Consider the following 19953-nt stretch of genomic DNA (forward strand, 5'->3'; position numbering starts at 1 on the left):
TTGCTTAGTTTCATCGTTCAAGATCCACCGACTGTTGCTCTAAAAACCAGACTGATACAAAAAAGTCTATCTATGAAAAGTCCACATATCACATTGAATACACTGCAAACCTTACTAGCTATTCAGGGTTTCCTAGACCCCTACTACGGTTCTATCAACTCTAATCCAGCCGGTCATGAAGAGCCTGCGCAATCGCCGATCCCACATATGTAGTCTAGAAAAAATATTGTTAGAGTTACTAAAGTAGAGATAAGGTGGGAAAACTCACGTTAGGCACCTGCATCATACTGAAATGATTCCCCGACACCGTATGAATCTTAATATCGGCTTTCGGAATCAATTCATCCCAGCCCTGCGCATCCAGCGCTCCGCCTCTCTTAACCAGCCACTCCACAATGTTCCGATCGCAATCGAGATCAAGGGAAGAAATATCCAACTCCTTCGCTAATCCATCCTTTGCCCAAATAAGCGTTGTCGGGTAGGAGTGACCACCCGGCAACGGAGCAGGAGAGTACCGTTCCACCGCTTGGATCGTGCGCTCAAAATTCTCAATCACGGCAGGACTCATAGCTCCTACCCCGGTTCCGACGATCAGATCCAAGATCTCACGTGGCATGGCATCAAATACCAATCGACAAGGCGAGTCGATCACCAAAAGCCCCGCAACCTGCTCACCCGATTCTAGCACCTGTCTCGCCGCTTCGAACGCAAACATGCCGCCGGCCGACCACCCGCCGAGAAGATACGGCCCGCGAGGCTGCCGGGATCGTATCACTTGGAGCATCTCCGCGGCGATCGCCTCAATGGTAGCTAAGTGACTGTTGGCCGGGTTTAGCAACGGGCTGTTTAATGCGCAGACGCGAGTGTTCGACATCGGTGGGATTTTGGCATACGCAGTGGCAAGCCCACTCCCGTCCGGAAACAAGAAAAGGGTTCGGTCTGCGGGGGCTGATCCGTGGAGGATGATCGAGGATGGGAAGGAGAGGGATGAAGGGCTTCTCTTACTCGGTTTCTGGGCTGCTTTGGGTGCTGGTGTGGGCTGCGGAGGCATGCCGAACTGATCGCTCAGGGCATTGTGGATGTCTTTTGTCGAAGACAAGCCGCCGAAGAAATCGGAGGGAACGTGAACACCGAGTTTCTCGTCGAGTGCGGCAGCTATTGATATGGCCATCATTGAATCCAGGCCGAGAACTGATAGATCGTCGGTTGAGATAACCTCTTGGACTTCGACGCCGATTTCGTCCGCGATGATGGTGTACACTTCCAGGAGACGGGCGTCGACTGAATGACTCCCCGGTGTCTCCTTGTATTCGCTCAGAGGCGATGGAGTAGTAGGCCCCGGGCTGACTGATCCAGGAGTCGGAGCACCGGTTGTTTGATCTCGCGTGATACTTTGCACGTAGTCCTGCAGCTCACCAAACGTGGGAAAATCAGTAAACAGTGAGCCCGGGAGCTGGATCTCGAGGGAGTCCTGAAGCTGCGACAGGATAGTCATTGAGAGAAGTGAGTCGACTCCCAATTCATTGAACCTGCTATCCTCTAAAAGCTCGTCCGTCGAGATGCCGATCTGCGACGCAATCAATCCTTTCAGTTCAGGCGTTCTCGGCTCGCTGACCTCTTTCCTGAAGCTGATGTTCTTGGACGTAATGTAATCAACATTCCTGGCCGTTAATTCCACGCGCGGCGCGTTCGGTTTTGCATTCGTCGCTCCAGATGCTCCTGGCGATGAGAGTATCTTGTCAATCAATGCGCGGGGAATTCTCTGGAACTTGACATCCCCACAACAGGCGACCATTCGATCACCCTGAAAGACCGACACGTCGCCCGCATAAACGCTCTTCCCCTCTGGGATCATCCGAACATGCGCTCGGTACGGCAGCTCTGGACGAATCTCCTCCGCGATCTGGTATGTGTTGATGCCATGAGATATGTAGGTAAATTCCCGTGGGTTGACTGTCCCGATAGCATTCATCACGAAGCCCGCGATCTGGGCAAGGTTGTCTAGCCAGAGAGGCGAGCAGAAGAATGTCCCTGCATCGCGACCTTGATACATCGACAATGAAACCACCGCCTCCAGCTTCTCTGAGTCAACAATGACTTCTTGCATGCCGTGGTACTTTTGGTCGTAGTCGACGACGGTGGAAAACAACTTATACACCATCTCGTGGGATATCCGACTCGTTGTTCCCCTGACCACACCTCTTTCGAGATCGGTCATGCGCTCCAGGATGAGATACGCGTGCTTGTTCCAAGTTCGTAGCCAGGCTTGCGCGTCATCAAACTCAACGTGGCAAGTCGCGTTGCTCTCCGCTTCCTCGGTCTGCGGGTTCCACATGCCCACTTGAATATCGACGCGACCAGTCCCTAAGTCTGCCTGGGATGTAATGCGTAGGGGCTTGGGCTGAGTTGGGCGTTCGACTGGCATCGTCACCGGCTTCATCATGTGCAGGTCGACGACGTTCATGCCAGAGGCCGGACCACTGAACTGGAATCTCTCTCGGAAGTAATTTGCCACAGTCAAGGCAATATCTGAGAACACACCCTAGAATGAAAAAAGGTCAGCTCTGTCTCGATTCAAAAGTTACAGATCCAAGTACTAACCGATGGACAAAGTGCCACACCATTCAGAACATGTCCCGCAATCAAAGCATGGAGTGCCGGTTCAGCAAGATCTGACTCAAACACGGCCGACACTCTATTATTCTTAACTTCCGTTTCCGACAGAACGTTTTGGACAGTGGTTGTTAGTCGCTTTGAAGACTGAGTCACAGAAGCGGTTTTGTCCCCATTCCGTAGCAATAGCCAGTTACCCTTGTAATCGATCCAATACTTTTTCTCGTCGAATGCGTAAGCAGGGAGGTTCAGAAGCCTCGGCTGATCCGCGAAGCTATTGTGATATTCATTCCAATCAATTTCATAGCCCTTGGTACTCAGCGAAGCGAGTGTCTTGCAGGTGGTGGTAAACGGGTCTTCCTGGCGTCGAAGGGTCGGAAGCAGACGCTCAGGGGAGCCCAGAGCTGTCCCAATCAAGCCCAGACATACTGGGTGAGGGCCTACTTCTAAGAACACAGTTTCAGGTTGAACAATTCCAGTCACTTGTCCAGCTTTCAAGGCGTCGAAGAATTTGACTGGCTCGCGAGCGTGACGGGAAAGATACGCTGGATTGAATCTGTTTGCGCTTATGATTTCTTCTCCCAATAAGGTCGAGAGGACAGGAATGCGAGGGTTGGAGAAAGTAATGTTCCGTGCTGCGGTTTCATAAGCGGATAGGATTGGCTCGACTTGCGAGGAGTGGAATGCGTATGGAATGTTGAGAATAGTGCACGTTATGCCATCTGCTTTCAGGTGCTTCTCCGTGTCCTGAATCAAGCTACCGGGCCCACTCAATACCACATCTCGGGGTCCATTAAAACACGAGACTTCTAGATCTTTCATTTGACCCTGCAGGACCTCCAGCACTCGCTCCAGTGGCAGATTGACGGCCAGCATAGCATGTGTGTCCCGGGTACAGAGAGACCCTAACAAAGTAGCGCGAGTACCAACCAGATACAGCGTATCGTTGGCGGACAGAACTCCCACTGCATACAATGCCGCGTATTCCCCAAGGCTATGGCCGATCACTGCCGAGGGCACAATGCTCCACGACGACCAAAGCTTGAAAAGAGCCATTTGAACTGCGGTATGGAAGAGGTGTGTTTGCACCGGTGAAAGATCCTTGGGGTTTCCATTGCAATTCATGACATCGTCCAGGAAAGGGGTGAATCCCTGATCTGTAGCGATGCGCTCAAAGCGAGTCAACTCCGCTCGGAAGCTTTTACTGTGCTCGAAATATTGCTTCCCAACCCCCCGGTAGAGCGCACCTTGCCCGGTGAATGCGAACACAATGTTCGGCGTCTTCGAGGACGATCCAAAGTCCTGTTTCTCAATTCTAGACCACAACTGGGTCCTGGCCTCGTCAATAGTAGAGGCCACGATAGAAACCCGGAGTGGATGCTGCACTCTTCGCGCTGTTGTCGAATAGGCCAGATCCAGCAGACTTGTCTGCGGGTTTGTATCAAGATACGAAGCCAGATTCCTTAGATTTCCGATAAGTGACGAGGCCGACTTCGCCGTGATACTAATCAGGTGCTCGCGTTCGAGTGTCTTTTTCGGGGCAGATGCTGGATAAACTCCCTCTTCAAGCAGTAAACTAGAATTAGTACCTGCCGCGCCAAAATTATTGATCAGAATCCTTCGCTTGCGACCAGCGCGAGCAGAGAACGGGACTAAGTCATCGGCAATTTTGACTCTCCGCTCATCCAATGCAGGGAATTTGCGATTCAGTCGTCCGCTTTTCACGCCGACGTGAGGGGGAATGTTCTCTTTCTGAAACAGCAGGAGTGCTTTTATCAAGGCCGAGATACCAGACGCCGATTCCCCGTGTCCGATATTTGCCTTGACCGAGCCAACATATAACGGGCTTTCTGCAGGCCGACGAGGGCTTTCTGGTGCCAAGACATTCGTAACAGAAGTCATCTCCACCGAGTCACCCAGCTGCGTCCCTGTGCCGTGAAGCTCCACATAGTCTACTTCAAACGGATGCACGGCCGCTTGGCGCAGAACCTTCCGAAACAGACTCTCTTGGGCCCCTGCATGAGGCTGCGTGATTGATGCCGCGTACGCAGAATAGTTCGATCCGCCCGCCAGAATGACGCCGAGAACATTGTCGTTGTCTGCCTGGGCGGCATCTAGTCGTTTCAGGACCACGCTAGCGACGGTCTCGCCGCGACAATAACCATCCGCGTCATCGTCGAAGGTCTTGCAGGGCCCGTTGTCGGAGGTGAAATGGCCTCGAGCAAGGCCAGCATACATATCGGGGCTGTTGAGAAGCATCATGCCGCCGACCACTGCTGTGTCGCATTCTTCGCTCCATATGGATGTGCAAGCGAGGTTGAGTGCCGTTGCACTCGATGAACAGGCCGTGTCGACACTAAGACAAGGACCTCCTAAAGAAAGGGTCAGAGAAGAAATAGGCATTCGGATTCAAGGGAAAACTCACCAAGTTGATTTGCACGCGATACGCGTCCCTAAAGTGTTGTTAGCAAGGATGTCGATTTAATCCAAGGTAAGACACATATCAAGAAAGACTTACAGGACCAAAAGCCCTCACAACGCCTGACACGTAGTATGTATCAATGTCCTGAACAATATTCACGTCCTTATAGTCATCCGTCGTCTGGCCATAAAAGCTGCCGACCCGCTCCAGGCGCGTAGACGACGTCCGACCCGGCACATAGCCCGCCATCTCCAAGGCCTCGTACGCGGTAACCAGGGCCAATCTCTGCTGTGGGTCCGTCTGCATCGCTTCTCTAGGAGACATATTGAAGAAGCGCGCATCGAACATGCCAGGGCTTTTCATGAAGTTACCGTACACCGAAGCGCCTTTGTCTTTTGAAAGATGTGTCGCCGGGTCGAATCTGTCAGATGGAATCTTCGTCGTTTTGTCAGTACTGATATTTGTGCTACTTGGGTCGCGCTCACCACTTTATGACAGTCAATACCGTCTGAGAGAAGCTTCCATAGCTCCTCCACACTATCTGCATCGGGGAATCTGCCTGCCATTCCAATGATTGCTATAGGGGTGTTTGCCGTGTCTCTACCATGGCTCTTTGGGACTTGAATGTTGGTGTCTGCCAGGGAAACCTCCACCCCAGCGCCGGCGCTAATGGCAGCGACCAATAGTTTCTGAGAGTGAATTGGTCCAAAACATTGCGTTTGCCACTTGGTGTGACCGAGGGACAGTACGCTCGAGATTCCGCCATTGATGATGCTACTCCACTCGATCGGATGAACGAGAATATCGCTCAAGACGGCGTTGAGTAAGCCTTGACGACTGTTTAGTGGGATGATTGACCCTGAACTTGTCGACAATATCGCTGGTTGATCTTTGTTACAGATCTCGGTGTTGTATACATTTCGAATTGAAGAGAAACTTTCAATCGGCCTCAGCACGTCCGCTTCGGTGTAGAGATGCGAAGCATGATACGGTGCATAGATCGCGACAGGGCGCCCGGACAAGTTTGAAGCCGATTCTTTCACACTGGCCAGGGATTGTTTCAATCTGGCCAACGTAGTCGGTGGTCCTTGGATTGTCGTAGTGTTCTCGAACCTTGCCGAGACATAAGGTTGTTTCCTGCTAGGAAGCCCCTGTTCACCAGTCAGCATTCATTGGCCCGGGTAAAGCACGCAACAACATACGAGAGCCTCCGAGGATAAATCCAGAAGTTTCTTGTCTATTATTTCGTTGTCGACCATCAAGGCCCACACAGCTCCATCAGTATCATACTCAAGGTCATCTCGGACCGTGAAAACCAAATTCCCCAAGCTCACTGCCAGTCGGACAGCCTCGACTGCCAGAGGAATGAGCTCGAATAGATTGGTGGACAAACTGATTGCCGCGGCGGATAATTGTCCCACGCAAAGCCCAATGTAAACAGAGTTTTTGGCGCTGGGATACTCGACGTGGGGATGTGTCTCGTACCAGCTATGATCATAATTAGCCACGTGTGAACCGTGCTTACAGAGCAAACCACTCACGATATAAACTGGCCCAACTGCGTGATCACTAAAAGAGCAGGAGAAAGCAGGCGAAGACTCGAAGAATTTTCATGTTGAGGATCCGTCAAGTCGTACAGCTCTATAAATCTCCGAGCATCCTGTCGTACATTCAATGGCAGCTGTTCAATGCTATCACGAAGCACAGCCTTTGACAATGTAAGAAATTTTGAGAGGAAAGAATCCCTGCGCTCGGACTCCAGCAGTTGCAAGAGAGACGAGGTGACAGGCGTTGAGTTGTCTCCAAAGAAGAGAATGGTCCCAGAACGCTCCATTGTGTTAAACAGTGGTGTTCCCTATAGGCAGGTGTTTGGGAAAGATCAGGGTAAGTGGCTTGCGGTATATACTAATCTAGTTCCCACACAGCTTTTATGGTTTTGTGTGGGCTTGAGCCGTCACTATCTCATATCAGATCGACATATTGGGGTACAGACGGGATGTACCCGATGGAGTAACACCCCCATTCACTTTTTTTTTCTTGTCACCTCTACCCTGATCCACATCAGCGTGGATCCAGGTCAGCACAACAAAGTATTCCGTAATATTATTCCGGGCGAAACCTCTTGCGCGCAATCTGAGTCAGCCAATCCTTCGGGGCTTTTTCACTTTGATTGCGCTTGTGGGGCACTAAAAGGGCGCGATGATAATCCCCGCCGTGCCAACACCGCTCGAAGCATGCCAGTCCTTAGCGCTGACGAGATAAGCGGTTAGCTTGAGTAACAAGAAAGTCGCCGGGCGAAACTAACCAAAGCCGACGGGGTACGGAGTATGCAGGAAACAGCCTCTTGCGCAAAGTTGGCGCGCATGATAGAATTCCTCACCATTCTTCCTTTGCAGGGATTTGAAACCAAAACGCGTACTATTCGAATGGATTGAGGTTCCATTGGCTGCGCAGGTACCACGTTGCAGGCAACGTCGCACTCGGTTCCCGATAATTCTCCTTCCAGGGTCCAGTTGGTTCACACGAAAATGTTGGATTGGGCGGGATAGAGTTGCATTATCCTTTCTGCAGATACGGAGATTGTGCCAACGCCACCGGCACTGAACCGGCTATTTGCTCTCAAATCGTAGCCCAAGAAAAGGTGAAAAGTATCTATCACATTTGTAGTATATATTAAAGTTCGTATATGCAGTACGGAGTATAGTTTCCAAGAAGTTCCAATCCAAAGCCGCATTCAGCGCCCACAATGTTGTATTGCTGAAAAGGATGGGACAAAATAATATAATGCATGAGCCCCAATGCCCGGTGTCGACATGTCGTTGTGACGGTGCGCGGAGTAAACAAGAGCGCGTGGGCAGAATCATTCAGGCGGACTGATCGCCAGAGGAAGCCTCTTTCTGATCACCGGACTCAGACTTGACCCTGCTGCGTTCGGCGATTTCCCTCATCCGGTCGTTCATTTCATCCAATTTGCGAGCAGATTCAGCCGCATATCGACAATGACGTCGAATTGCAGGCCCGAACTTATAGAACACCCAAGGAAATGGCAGACACGCGACCGCCAAGAAAGCCGAGATGGAGGAGGCCCAGTGAATTCCCAGGTTATTGTACATCGGTGTCGTGAAGAGGGGACTGAGACAGCAAGGGTCAGCTGGAAGAATTCTCCCAAGAGTCACGAGTGGAACTTACAAGGCCGCGCCGAAAAGGGCACGGATGACTGCGTTTGCCGCAAGCGCCGAGGCGGCGTAGAAGGTATAGCCATCCACCAAATAGTTCACCACGCTAAGGAAGATGGCAACGTGTGAGAAGCCAAAGAAAACCGTGCCAATCTGGCACACAATCCAATGGATGCTGCGGTAGTTGGTCCAAGCGAACCAAAACAGTCCAATCGGAAGGGTGACCGCCCCTACCATCGAGGGGATCAGACGCGCTTCCGGGGGAGGTCGACCGTAGGCCGTACGATCGGCGAGCTTCTTATATCGAACATCGTCCAGCGTGGAATACGCACAGCCCAGAATCTGGCCAATCATCATGCCGACAAATGACAGTCCCGAGGTGCTTTGAGGCCACTGGCGGTCTTGCTCGAACACGATCGGAAATGCAGCAAATTCCATATACATGGTGCCATAAATAATTGCCTATGAGGAAATTAATTAGCCCGAGTTAATGGCTTTTAATCGGCCAAGGGAATAACGAACCATATAGATACTCAACAGCAACACGATCGGCTCCGAAAACAGCAAGATCCACGGGCGCACCATGGTCTTGGTGAAGACGGCAGAAGCGCTCTGCTGCGAATTCTCCAGTCGACTTCGATAAATCTTTCCGGTCAACTTGCTCAATTTGGCCGCGCGTTTTTTTAAGAGAAGAGGGGAGTAGGTTTCCGGGATGAAGCAGATGCCGATCAGGAAAACAACTCCGTTGAAAATGGTTGTCAGTCCCTGCACCCATTTCCACCCTTCCGAGACGGCCAAAAAGTCGCAAGTAATAGGGCCCAGGCTAGGCCCCAAGAAAGGCGCCCCGATAAACGCAATGGTGGCTAACCCTCTGTCGCGCGCGGTATACATATCCGAGACCACGCCTCCCGCGTTGGAAACCGCCGAGGCACCAAAGGCACCGGAGAAGAAACGGAAGACCAACAACGCACCAATGTTGGGACTCGCAATCGTGACACCAGCAAAGAGCGTCGTCAGGCCATAAGTCAAGAAGTATATGACCTGGCGACCGTACAACTCTGACAGCGGCGCCCAGACCGCCGGGCCGACGGCGAACGCAAGCACAAACAACGAAGTATCCGCAATGATCAAGGTATCGCTAACGCCAAACTCCTCTTGTATCTGAGGATTGGCCGCCGAGATAGCGGACGAGGCAAAGGTGATGGACAGGAACGAGGCAGCTTGAAGCAGCGTGATCGTCCATTTCATCCATTCCTGCATCTGATGGGGATCGCGTGGATCTTCGGGAAGCCATTCCACGAGGTAGGGGCTCTCGTGCGTGCCCTCACCTTCCCATTGATGCTCCAAGACCGAGTCAGTGATGGTTGTCTGCGAGAGGACTAGTCGATGGAGGGGGATGTGTTCGCGTGGTCGTTTGGGTGTATCGGACATTTTTGTCGTCGAATTTTCAAGATCTATCGAAAGATAGGGACAAAGTTAAGAAAATCGATAAGCCCAATGAATGAACAGACACCGAGAAAAAGAATCAAGTACCTCGCACAGATAATAGTGGACTCAGAGAAGGATCATCCAAGTGATGGGTAGACCTCAAATCCGAGGCCGAATACCAGGAACAAAAAACCCGACGAGGACTAGTGAAAAAGAAATTCGATGAGGTTCTCAATGGCAGAGATAGAGGAAAAGAGCGAGTCTGGAGAGTAATGGAACAGGAGATTGAGGGGAAGCGTAGAGTCCGTTGGTAGTCTCACACACCAAGAAAACAAGAGTTTTGACCAACCGCCGAGGAAGTAAATGGAGGCGAGGGGGGAGGGAAAAATACCTCCGGAGAGTAAAAGAGACAGGGGAACTGCATGGTCGGTGATTTCTAATGCTGACCAATCTCCCCCTGGTCCTTAGAAATCAAGACTGGCAGCGAAATGCCGGCGAAAACGAGGAAGGGGGAAGGAGCGACCGGCGACAAGGGCAGAAGCAGCAGAAAAATGACACTTTTAACAGCGTATTGTGGTATAAATGACGATGCCCTGTTTTTAAGGCTATGCCAAGCTTCACGGGGTGGCGGGGCCGGGTGGATTCGGGCCAATCAGTCGATCGGGTGGACCCGCTGGCGGATCCGACCGGGAAAAGATCGTCGATGGAGCTGTCGCTGCCTGAGGATGGAACTCGGTCGTGTTACGCGGTGGGTGCGGTTGCATTGCATATTACGCCATCACTTGGGACCAGGCAGAATTGAGTAGGTGATAGTCCTCAAGTTGGGTCTAGATGATCGGCTTAATTTCAATTTCATATAATAAAAATTCACGTAGGTATCAACGGAGAAAATCGCCAGGTGCAAGAACTAGAAGTTACAAAGAGATCCAGTAGAGCAAACTCCAAACACGCATAGTCATGCCCAGGGTAAAGTAAACAATTGACGACAATAATAAGACGGTTCTACTATCTGTCCACGAGACCCCGGACGAAGCCCTCGGTTGTCGCCACTAGTCGTCGTAGGTCCTCCAGCACATAATGAATCGGTCGTTTGTCGCTGGGCCCGATATTCAAGGGCGAGCTGCCGTGGACCCGTCCGATATAATCTGCCATGGATTCGTAAACGGTCCGGATCTTGCCGAGCGTGCGTGTGATGAGCACGGTGACCAGAAAAACCTGCTCGTCTTCAGGCACTTCAAAGTTCCCCACGCGGATCGTGTTCGTGCTGAGCCCGCTCCCTCGTCGGCTTCGACTGAAGCCTGTGCTTACGGACTCAAAAGCCGCGCTTCGGTCGCTTCCAGTACTAAGCGAGTGTGGACTGCTGATAGATGAGCCGCCACTTGAGACCGACGGCGCATGTTGTCCCCAGCGACTGTGATGTGGAGGCCGTTGTAGAACCGACTGTTGGTCAGATACCAGCGCCTGCAAGCATCGCACGATGGTTCGTAAGCCCATCGCAAACATCAGCACAGCCACGCACTCCCGATCGTGTCGACAAGCCGGGCAGTTGACCAGTCGTTGCCAGAGGGCCTTGCTGTCCTGGGTCGCCTGTAGAATGGTCGGGACCGACGCTGCATAGTGGTTCCCCTCGATCTTCCTCAATTGGGAAAGAAACCGGGCATGCTGGTCGACGCATGTGCAGGTCTCGATGGGATTGTAGCTCTGCGCTTCGAGTCGTGGCCGTGGAAACACGTCGCATAGTGGCCGGGATGTATCTTGCGCAACGCGATTCCTTAACTCTACGAACGGAATGTCACCCAGTTGCGTCATGCCGGGTCCTGGGGTATCGGAATAAGGTCCTTCGTAATCCTACAAATCAATGTCCACATCACTCCTGGCGTTAGCCTTTGCGCTATTATATTGACATATTGGCCCACCGCGAACTTCGTCTGGATGCTAGTATGGAGTAGACCTTACCAGAGCAAAGATTGATGAGTCTGGCTCACAGCCCCTCATCCCGGTTTCAATCTCCAGCCTGTCAAAGATATCGCTGGGCTGCTCCCAAGAAAAGTCGGAGGTTGAGATATTACTGAGAAAGCCGTTGTCGTCGGGATCTGTTAAGAAATTCTCCTCCACCAGATCATTCCACCTTTCTAGCCCCAGTGGCGAGCATATCCCATCCGCTATAGAGATGTGCTGGTCTGATAGCATCGCCGTGACCGTCTCATTTGGGCGTGGTCCGACGCCGGCGGCAGTTTCTATGGTATTGGTGCGATTCCGATCGCTCTTCGACTTATCCAGGCTCGAACTCTTCTTATTCTTGGATCCCTTGGGCCTACCTAGCCGATTAGGTTCGCTGTATATGCAGGTTTGTCCAGATCGTCCACAGCCAGTGCAAGGCTCGCCCCCGGAGCATTTCATTTTTAACCCGTGGCATGCATCACACGCAGATCGAACCTTCTTGTGAGGTGTCTCATCCATGACTGTTTAAGCAAGCGAATGATTGATCGTCTCTGAGCAGTGGTATGTGACAATAACCTTTCCATTGATCATGTAGCGCGAGGACCAGAGGGAAGAAGAACGGGGATGGATTGATTGTCTGGAAAACCAAAACCCGAAAACCGGAGATAAAATATGGAAGTACAAAACAAGAACCAACGATCTTCTGAGGCTCTGGCCCATGTCTAGAGGAAATTTTCATTCGCAGCCATGATAAAGTACTACTGACCTACCCTTGCGTGTCGTCGACTCCTCTCGTCTGCGTATGCTGTCCATCCAGACAGATAGTGGGGGTGGGAGAGGGAGGGGAAGCAGGATGGCAAACAAGCGTTGACGAATATTTCCAGATGCAAGACTGAGCTCCGGACGACCAGAATACGAGCCACCCCTGCTCGGCTGCATTGTTGCAATCTGGGTTGCGAAAGATTCACTAATCAGCATCCTCGCGGCGGAGTGGATCGACCACTGTTTCAGCATGGAATCAACCCGGACCAGGTCGATCATCTGGTATTTATGCTGCAGATCATCGGACGGGAACGTGTGCTGTCATGATGATGAGGCAGAATGTCTCTGATGTCGGATGCCAACGGCTCGTATTGACATTGCGCGATGGCGAAGGATTGAAGGATTCGGGAGAGCAGCAGTGGCAGAAGTGGCAGCCTGCAGGCCTGCCTGCAGGCCTGCAGGCTCGCAGGCACGCAGGCATCCATCTGGGGCGCTAAGCGGCCCAGTGGCCCCTCTGATTGGCCACGGAGATGGAATGCCGTCACTCCGGGCGCCTAATTTCCCAAACGGGCAGAGCCGGTGGCGTGCTGCAAAACGGGAAAAACAAAGCGTCCTCTGGCTTCTCTCGCCGGTAAACAACAATCCATGGACCCTGGCGTGGTTCACAAGTCATTTCTCACCTCCGGGTCCTGCCGCTACGAACTCCAAACTACAGAACTACTTTACGCGAAGAAGTCTTGGACAAGATAAGTCTCTCTTGGCCGCCACTTATTTTCTTGTCTTTCTGATTACCTGGTGCTGGAAGATCGCCGCCACCTCGGCTATGCCCATTCCATCTGGTCTTCTGGACGGTCTGGACCACGCAGTGGGCGGGGGAAACTGGAAAGTGGAGCTAGGAGTAAAGGGTTTGTACTTTGGACAGTGGACAGTGTAGCACTTTACGTACGTCTTAGTGTTATTGGCTAATTTTCCTAGTACACTGTCCTCCCGACGAAAGGAGTGCCAGCAAATGGTGGAAAGTAACTCCTTGGTAGCGAAGGTGGGCCCCCATCATCCGTGCTATTGGTTTAACCTCTCTCAAAAACTACGTGCTAACTGCTAATTGAGACTGCAAAAGCATCCCGCAGCAACTATTCTTTCAACGTGCTAGTGGAAGTCACTGTGACGGGCTCGATAGTAGGTTTCAGTGTATCCTTCATAAACACACACGGTTTCACCTACAGCACACCGTTGGGGAACGGGACGCGATCTCCCTTTCGCTGTGGTTCTTCAAGAAATATACTTTCTGCAGGATTCTACTACCTCTCGGCCGCTTGATCGCGTCAGCTTAGCACACTCAGCCACCGACATACTAACCATTTTATGAATGTTTTTAAATTATTCAGGGTCCGTCATCGCCACTCGCTACGCTTCCTGGCTCAATTCTAACTGGTGGTGCTTATATTATGCTAGTTCATTATGCATTTAGTCTATCTTGCCATTGGCTGTCAACATAATTCCATAGTGCCTGCTGGACAGGTGAGACCCCCGGCAAAATCTCGGACATCGTCCGACATTGGGCAAGCAAATAGATAAGACAAGGTCTGACGACCCATATCTCACCTAATGGCGTCTCTGGGGTTATTTCCTGCTCAGAAACTCTCCGGTGGACGGGGCGCTTCTTGCTAGGAGATAAAGCTACTTGGTGTAATCTATCCTTATCGTTTCCCAGATCTGACGTGTATTCAGCAGAATGTGAGTGGATATGCACCGACGACGAACTAAAGCAGTAGGTGCTGATCAGATAGACTAAAACGAGCCAGATTGCGCGATCCATCTAATTCTGAACTTTTATGATTTGACAAAAGCCTCCGCATTTGAACGGAGCTATAAATCATTCCAGCTCCGCCATTCACTTGGGTGGCGCGAACGATCTGAAGCTTTGGTGTCAGCGTATGGACTATAGTCGAACCCAACATGATTCTAGGTACTGCGGCCCGTTTCCACATCCGTTGGTGAAGTGATCTACGAAGTAATGCACCCAATCTTCAGAAGATCCATGCCATAATCAGTACTCCTTAGCGACCTACATCTTCCTCCTTCCTCTTCGTCTCACGTACAGATAGCCGTTGCCAATCTCCTCAGCCCACCCGGGGGTTCAACAAACCCGATCCTCGCAGATCATAGGCTAATCACCACCGGTATCTGGACGCCGGATGAGCCACCTGCATGAAGCGCTGTCAGGTCAGGACGCAGTTACCAGAACAGGCAGCTGGAATATCTAGGAGAACAATTAGCTAAATCTAGTGTAAGCGGACAGATCCGCTCCTCTATCCAAGAAACAGGACTTTCCCCTGTTAGTTCTCAGTGGCGTTCCTGCTGCAGGTCGGTGGCATGCACGTCTTGCGCTTCAACTTCCCGAGTGGACTTGACTGGACTCGGGCGTCGGGGGGACTTTCAGTTCCTAGGGCCGCCTGAAAGATGCAATAGAGGCGCTTTGCTAAACGACGTGGCGTGCAGCATATCACGCCGCAAATCCTGTTCTGCTGCTCAGTTAATGCTTGTCGGTTTCATGTTCGTCGCTTACCATTTCCATCTTTGCTGCTCGACTGTAGGAATGTAGAACCACCCGGTTTAAGCGAGGCTGCTAGCTGCTTTTCGTGGTAATTTTCCCGGTTCGCATGTGATGAGCATGCAATCAAATGCAGTTGCAACAGATAGTCTTATTTCATAGTAGTCACCTGCAGTAATTAATTGATTGTCCAATCGGAATTCGTTGGTATGAACCATCGCTCGTATACGATGGAGCTATCTAGTTGTACCGAGGCCTGAGGCCGACCATGCCCAGTGGGGATTAGCTTTCCCATAGCTGGAATGCGAGGCTATAGTTAATGCATAAAGCTGGCAAAGTTACATAACCAAGCCCGGTTGGCACAATTGGTAAGCGCGTTCGGCTTTTAACCGAAAGGCTGTGGGTTCGAGCCCCACATCGGGCGTTGTTTTTTTCTTCTATTATTGTGTTATCCAACACAGTTGAGTTGGTATTCACTTTGATAATTGCACACAAGAAGAGTTTTCGATGGTACTTCGAATTACAATTTTTGGTGCTTTTCTCATCTCGGCCTCAATAAGAAGTTTCTAGAACTGGTCCAAGTCAAGAACCGACTTCAGGCGATCACTACGTAGCTATCTCGGGATGACAAGAATTGACTCATTGGTGATAGAAGGTCCTCTAGAACATCATACTCTACTTACTCTGGTCTTCATCTCTCTGTCATCATTCACCGAGGAGAGATGGTTGGGAAGGAAAGAGCCAAAGCTATGAGTACTGCGCGCACCTTCCCCAAATGCATCATGGCAACATCAACCGACATCATCTTCACCCCTGCTCTGAATAGATTTTCTAGGCTTTTTTCAAAGCCATTCTGTCATTCGACACTATGGAAAACCCTCTCGAGCACAAGATCTTGAAGAATCATCGTCTCGGCATCATTTTCATCGGCAGCGCTCTCAGCACGGGTCTGCTTGTGGGATCGTAAGGAACCCCCGATACCTTGATGATGTGCCCTACTCAAACTCCGATACAGCGGCTTTGGACTCGCAAGAAGTGGCCCCGCCGGTATTCTTCTAAACTACAGCATCATCGGTTTCGTTGCCTTCCTGGTCCTATCAGCCTTGGGGGAGATGAGTTCATTTGCGCCCATGCTAAGTCAGTGATGGCACTTCCATCGCTTTGTTGGACTTTCCCTGATCTTTGCGTATAGCTGGGGCCGGTGGCTACGCATCACGCTTTGTAGACCCTGCCCTTGGTTTCGCCACGGGGTATTGCAATGCTCTAAAATACCTTCTGTCGACACCGAATCACCTCGTCGCGGCGTCGCTAATAATGAAGGTGGCCTTCGGATCGCACCCGTCATGTCGGATTTAGCTGACATGTTTGTTTCAACAGTTCTGGGTTGGAGATACAGTCAAATCGTCCGCGATTGTCACCGTCGCCTTGATAGTGGTCTTGATAATCAACTTGATCACGCTCAAAGCCTTTGGGGAATTCCAGTTCTGGCTCGCCTTGTTGAAGATGACTCTTCTGTGCGGAACGATTGTCTTGATGCTCATCGTCGCACTGGGTGGCGGACCCAAGTAAGCTCCTTGTCCCATTTTCTACCTTGATGAGTCTAATTATCGTATAGTCGCGATCGACTTGGGTTCAGGTATTGGAAAAACCCTGGTGCCTTTGCGGATTTCGATGTCTCGGGACCTAGGGGGAGATTCTACCGGGCCTGGAGTACGATGGTGCATGCGTCAGTTCTTCGTCCCAGCACTTGTAGAGTTGACAAAGCCCCTTTGCTCATCATCACAGTGCCTATGCATTTGGTGGGACGGAACTGGTGGGAGTACCCGTCACCGAAAGAAAGAACCCAAGAACTGCGATGGCCGGGGCAGTTCGTTTGACCTTCCTCCGGATCTTCTCGATCTTCATTCTGTCAATTTTTCTCCTGGGAATGGTCGTTCCATACGACACTCCCAAGCTGGCATTTGCGTCCAGCTCCCACACCACTGCCGCTGCGTCGCCTTTCGTCGCGGCGGTTGAGCTAGCAAATATCAAGGGTCTAGACCATGTGATAAACGGTTTAATGCTGATATTCATCACAGCTACTTCCACTACCGGTCTGTTGCCATCTCTTGTTTCTTTTCACCTGCATGCTAATCTAATGCTAGACTTCTTTCTGGCCACCCGTACGATCTATGGCATCGCGCTGGACGGGAAAGCACCCGCCATTCTGACTCGAACGAATAGTCGCGGAACCCCAGTTTTGGTGGTCGTCATACCTTTTTTGTTCTCCTTGCTGGCATACCTGAGTATGAGCTCGAACACCCAAACAGTGTTCAGTTATTTGATGGAAATGATCGTTGGTTTTAGTATGACTTCCTTATGCCTCTGCCTGTCTACGCTAACCCTCGCATAGGCGTTCTCACTTGGATCTCTATCTTAACGACACACATCGCCTTCTGCAGGGCTGTCAAGATTCAAAATATTCCTTCCGACCGCTTCGCATACCGGGCGCCGTTCCGCGAATGGGGATCCATGGTCGCTTTGGTTTTTCTCTGCATCTTCAACCTGGGTAAGGGCAGCGAGCTATTCACTGGCAAGAAATTCAACTACCGGATCTTCATCGTTCAGTACATCGGCATCCCCTTCTACCTCCTGTGTGTCTTCGGTTACAAGATCCACCAGGGTACTCGCCGCGTCAGGTCCATGGAGGCCGATTTGAGCACGGGCGTTTCTACCATTCCTTACGATGAGGAGAAGGCCCGGAAGAAGGAGGAGGATAGGATCAAGCTGGCCAATGCGACAGGTCTGAAGCGGGTTTATCGGCGGTTTTTGTCATGGATTTTCTAGTTCTTCGATCGGGCGGGATCCTTTTTTGTTTCATGAGGTCTATGGATATTGAAAATAGATAGTTATTCGTCAAGTGGTATGTGATTGCTTTCATCTTTTATAATGTGTGTGGTGCTGCTCCAAAAAGTGTCCGTCGATCACACATGCGGTTGCACTCTGCGGCAGATATATAACTGCTCTCGAAATCGACAGCAACCCCACCACAACTTGATTTTCTCGATAATTTCGAGCCGAATTCAAACAATTACTTGCTATTACTCTAGAAGTCTTTTGAGAAAAAAATTTCAAATATGCCTAGACCAGACAATCCACCCGGTTCCAACCATGCCTCCCTGAACAAGATGTGTGAGCAGGTAATCATGACTTTTAGCATATAAAGTAAAACTATTCGCCTATTTTTATCCATTAGGCAAGATGGCCGAGCGGTCTAAGGCGCTAGGGTCAGGTGATCTGATCTTTCATATTCTAAAGAATATTCCTAGTCTCGAAAGGGGCGTGGGTTCGAATCCCACTCTTGTCATATCTTTTTCTTTTTTTGTTTTCTTGCCTCTTTCACGCCTGTCTTGTCTTCTTCCTGCAAATATGCTTATTTAGTATCGGAATGGAGTGGAAAAAGATGATAAAAATGTGTTGGTCGCTCCCGTTATACTTTTTTCTATACCTATACCTACCGCAAGCTCGATGAACTCTATGGATACACCACTCGACAGCACTTTACAGACCACCGTTCACTGACTGCCCTTTGATTTTCTCTCCAGCAGATTCAGCCCAAGCCAAGTCATAGCTTATGTTGACCGTTTCCATCGCTCACCTTCTCGACAGAGCGGCGATTCCGGAACCACATAAGGGTCAACACTAGCCAATTTCTCGCACGTTCCCACAAACTCGCGATCAGGATCCGAATGAGCAGATATGCCAGCTCCGCCCTGAAGCCACTGACGCTTCTGATCCTGAAACACACTGCGCAAAGCGAGGGTCGCCTCAAAGAAATCCGCGCTCGGATCAATCATAACCATAGCTCCACAGTACAGTTCTCGCGGCACGGGCTCGAATTTATGCATAGCCTCTTCCTTCGAGATACAGCGCGCTTCATCCCCTGGCACAGCAATCGCTAGTCCCGGCAGAGCGTCCCAGCCATCTTTATCCGGGAAGAGACGTCCGGAAACATGGGAGCAGAGATGCTGGACGTTTCCGCGATCCACGACCGATAGGAAGTCGCTGACAGCGATGGTTCTCGGGGAACAGACCCGCGTGAGCCGTTTCATGGAGCCTCTAATGGCGTCGACATGCTCCATCACCTCTTTGGGGTCGTTTAACAGTCCACTCGGAGCGCCGTTGGGATCTGTCGTGTTGTCGCGCAACTGCGTCCCGGCTACTGCTTCCGTACGGACATCGCGACCCGTGATCGATACGATCAACTCAGGACTAAAGCCAGTAGCTTGGAAGCCCCTATGATTGAAGGAGAAGGTTCGAGCCGGGGTATTCGAGCGACGGCCGTGCTGTAACGTGGCCAGCATGTCCACCCGGCCCGGAAGATGCACGATGCGCGACGGAACGACCTTGGCGTAGTGCCCACATTGGATCTCCGATACTGCGGTGGAAACTCGATCCTTGTACTCGGTTTCATTGACCCGGAGATCGATCATCATTTCGCAGGCGGGCTTCGTATCTTTCGCTGGACTTGCATGCGAGAGGTAGACCTTCAAGAATTTGCACAATGATCGAATCTCCTCCTCCACATGGCCAGATACGGTTATCCCATCTCGAGAAACGGCCACCTGGGTGCACGGCACCATAAGACTTAGCAGCGGCCATTGCCCAGGCACATACGGCTGACCAAAGACATGAGCCGAGTAATTGAACCCGACGTGACCAAAGATATTGCTGTGGGAGGAGTAATCCGAGATGAAGTCCCGCGCAAGGACAGGTAGAGGCTCAGTAATCGAGAAGGCCTGTTCGTCTTCATTTCGGAAAGACCGGGTCAGTTGTGCACCATTGGAGCTCACGATCAGGGAAGCGTAGCTGTCTAGCCCGATATACCATGTTTCTTCTCGTTCGTAGATATAGTGGTTCTTTGATTTTTGGTGTGATAGAATTGCGACGACAGCGTCTAATGGATCCTCAGGGGCCGGGAAAGTGATTGATTTGTTAGGCTCGATCATGTTGGTGTCAAGTAGTGGGAGGGAACTGGTAGGGACTGGGGTTACTGGAGAACGTTGTCGGGTGAAAAGTCA

General features: G+C 51.1%; 5 protein-coding genes across 5 annotated transcripts; 1 reads left to right on the forward strand and 4 right to left on the reverse strand.

The window, feature by feature from the left end:
- Positions 1-160: 160 nt before the first annotated feature.
- On the reverse strand, positions 161-6869 carry KD926_000755 (type I polyketide synthase; the record flags this gene model as incomplete). Its single annotated transcript, XM_053104569.1, has 8 exons — positions 161-214; positions 269-2542; positions 2602-4985; positions 5039-5066; positions 5132-5470; positions 5521-6186; positions 6238-6523; positions 6577-6869. The coding sequence occupies 8 exons, from the start codon at positions 6867-6869 to the stop codon at positions 161-163; spliced, it is 6324 nt and encodes a 2107-aa protein (XP_052952163.1).
- A 1030-nt stretch (positions 6870-7899) lies between these two features.
- Positions 7900-9642, reverse strand: KD926_000756 (MFS transporter; the record flags this gene model as incomplete). Its single annotated transcript, XM_053104570.1, has 3 exons — positions 7900-8167; positions 8225-8673; positions 8734-9642. The coding sequence occupies 3 exons, from the start codon at positions 9640-9642 to the stop codon at positions 7900-7902; spliced, it is 1626 nt and encodes a 541-aa protein (XP_052952164.1).
- A 1002-nt stretch (positions 9643-10644) lies between these two features.
- KD926_000757 (uncharacterized protein) lies at positions 10645-12621 on the reverse strand (the record flags this gene model as incomplete). The annotated part of the gene is made up of 3 exons (XM_053104571.1): positions 10645-11487; positions 11596-11957; positions 12351-12621. The coding sequence occupies 3 exons, from the start codon at positions 12619-12621 to the stop codon at positions 10645-10647; spliced, it is 1476 nt and encodes a 491-aa protein (XP_052952165.1).
- A 3140-nt stretch (positions 12622-15761) lies between these two features.
- On the forward strand, positions 15762-17719 carry KD926_000758 (amino acid permease; the record flags this gene model as incomplete). The annotated part of the gene is made up of 8 exons (XM_053104572.1): positions 15762-15856; positions 15909-16030; positions 16086-16213; positions 16271-16458; positions 16509-16619; positions 16679-16986; positions 17038-17238; positions 17286-17719. 8 exons carry the CDS (start codon positions 15762-15764, stop codon positions 17717-17719), a joined length of 1587 nt encoding a protein of 528 aa, XP_052952166.1.
- Positions 17720-18504: 785 nt separating this feature from the next.
- On the reverse strand, positions 18505-19881 carry KD926_000759 (putative salicylate synthetase; the record flags this gene model as incomplete). The annotated part of the gene is made up of 1 exon (XM_053104573.1): positions 18505-19881. One exon carries the CDS (start codon positions 19879-19881, stop codon positions 18505-18507), a length of 1377 nt encoding a protein of 458 aa, XP_052952167.1.
- Positions 19882-19953: the final 72 nt, after the last annotated feature.

Source organism: Aspergillus affinis (genome assembly GCF_023601865.1).
Source record: "Aspergillus affinis strain CMG 70 chromosome Unknown NODE_115_length_114903_cov_91_584772, whole genome shotgun sequence".
NCBI classification, from domain to species: Eukaryota; Fungi; Ascomycota; class Eurotiomycetes; order Eurotiales; family Aspergillaceae; genus Aspergillus; species Aspergillus affinis.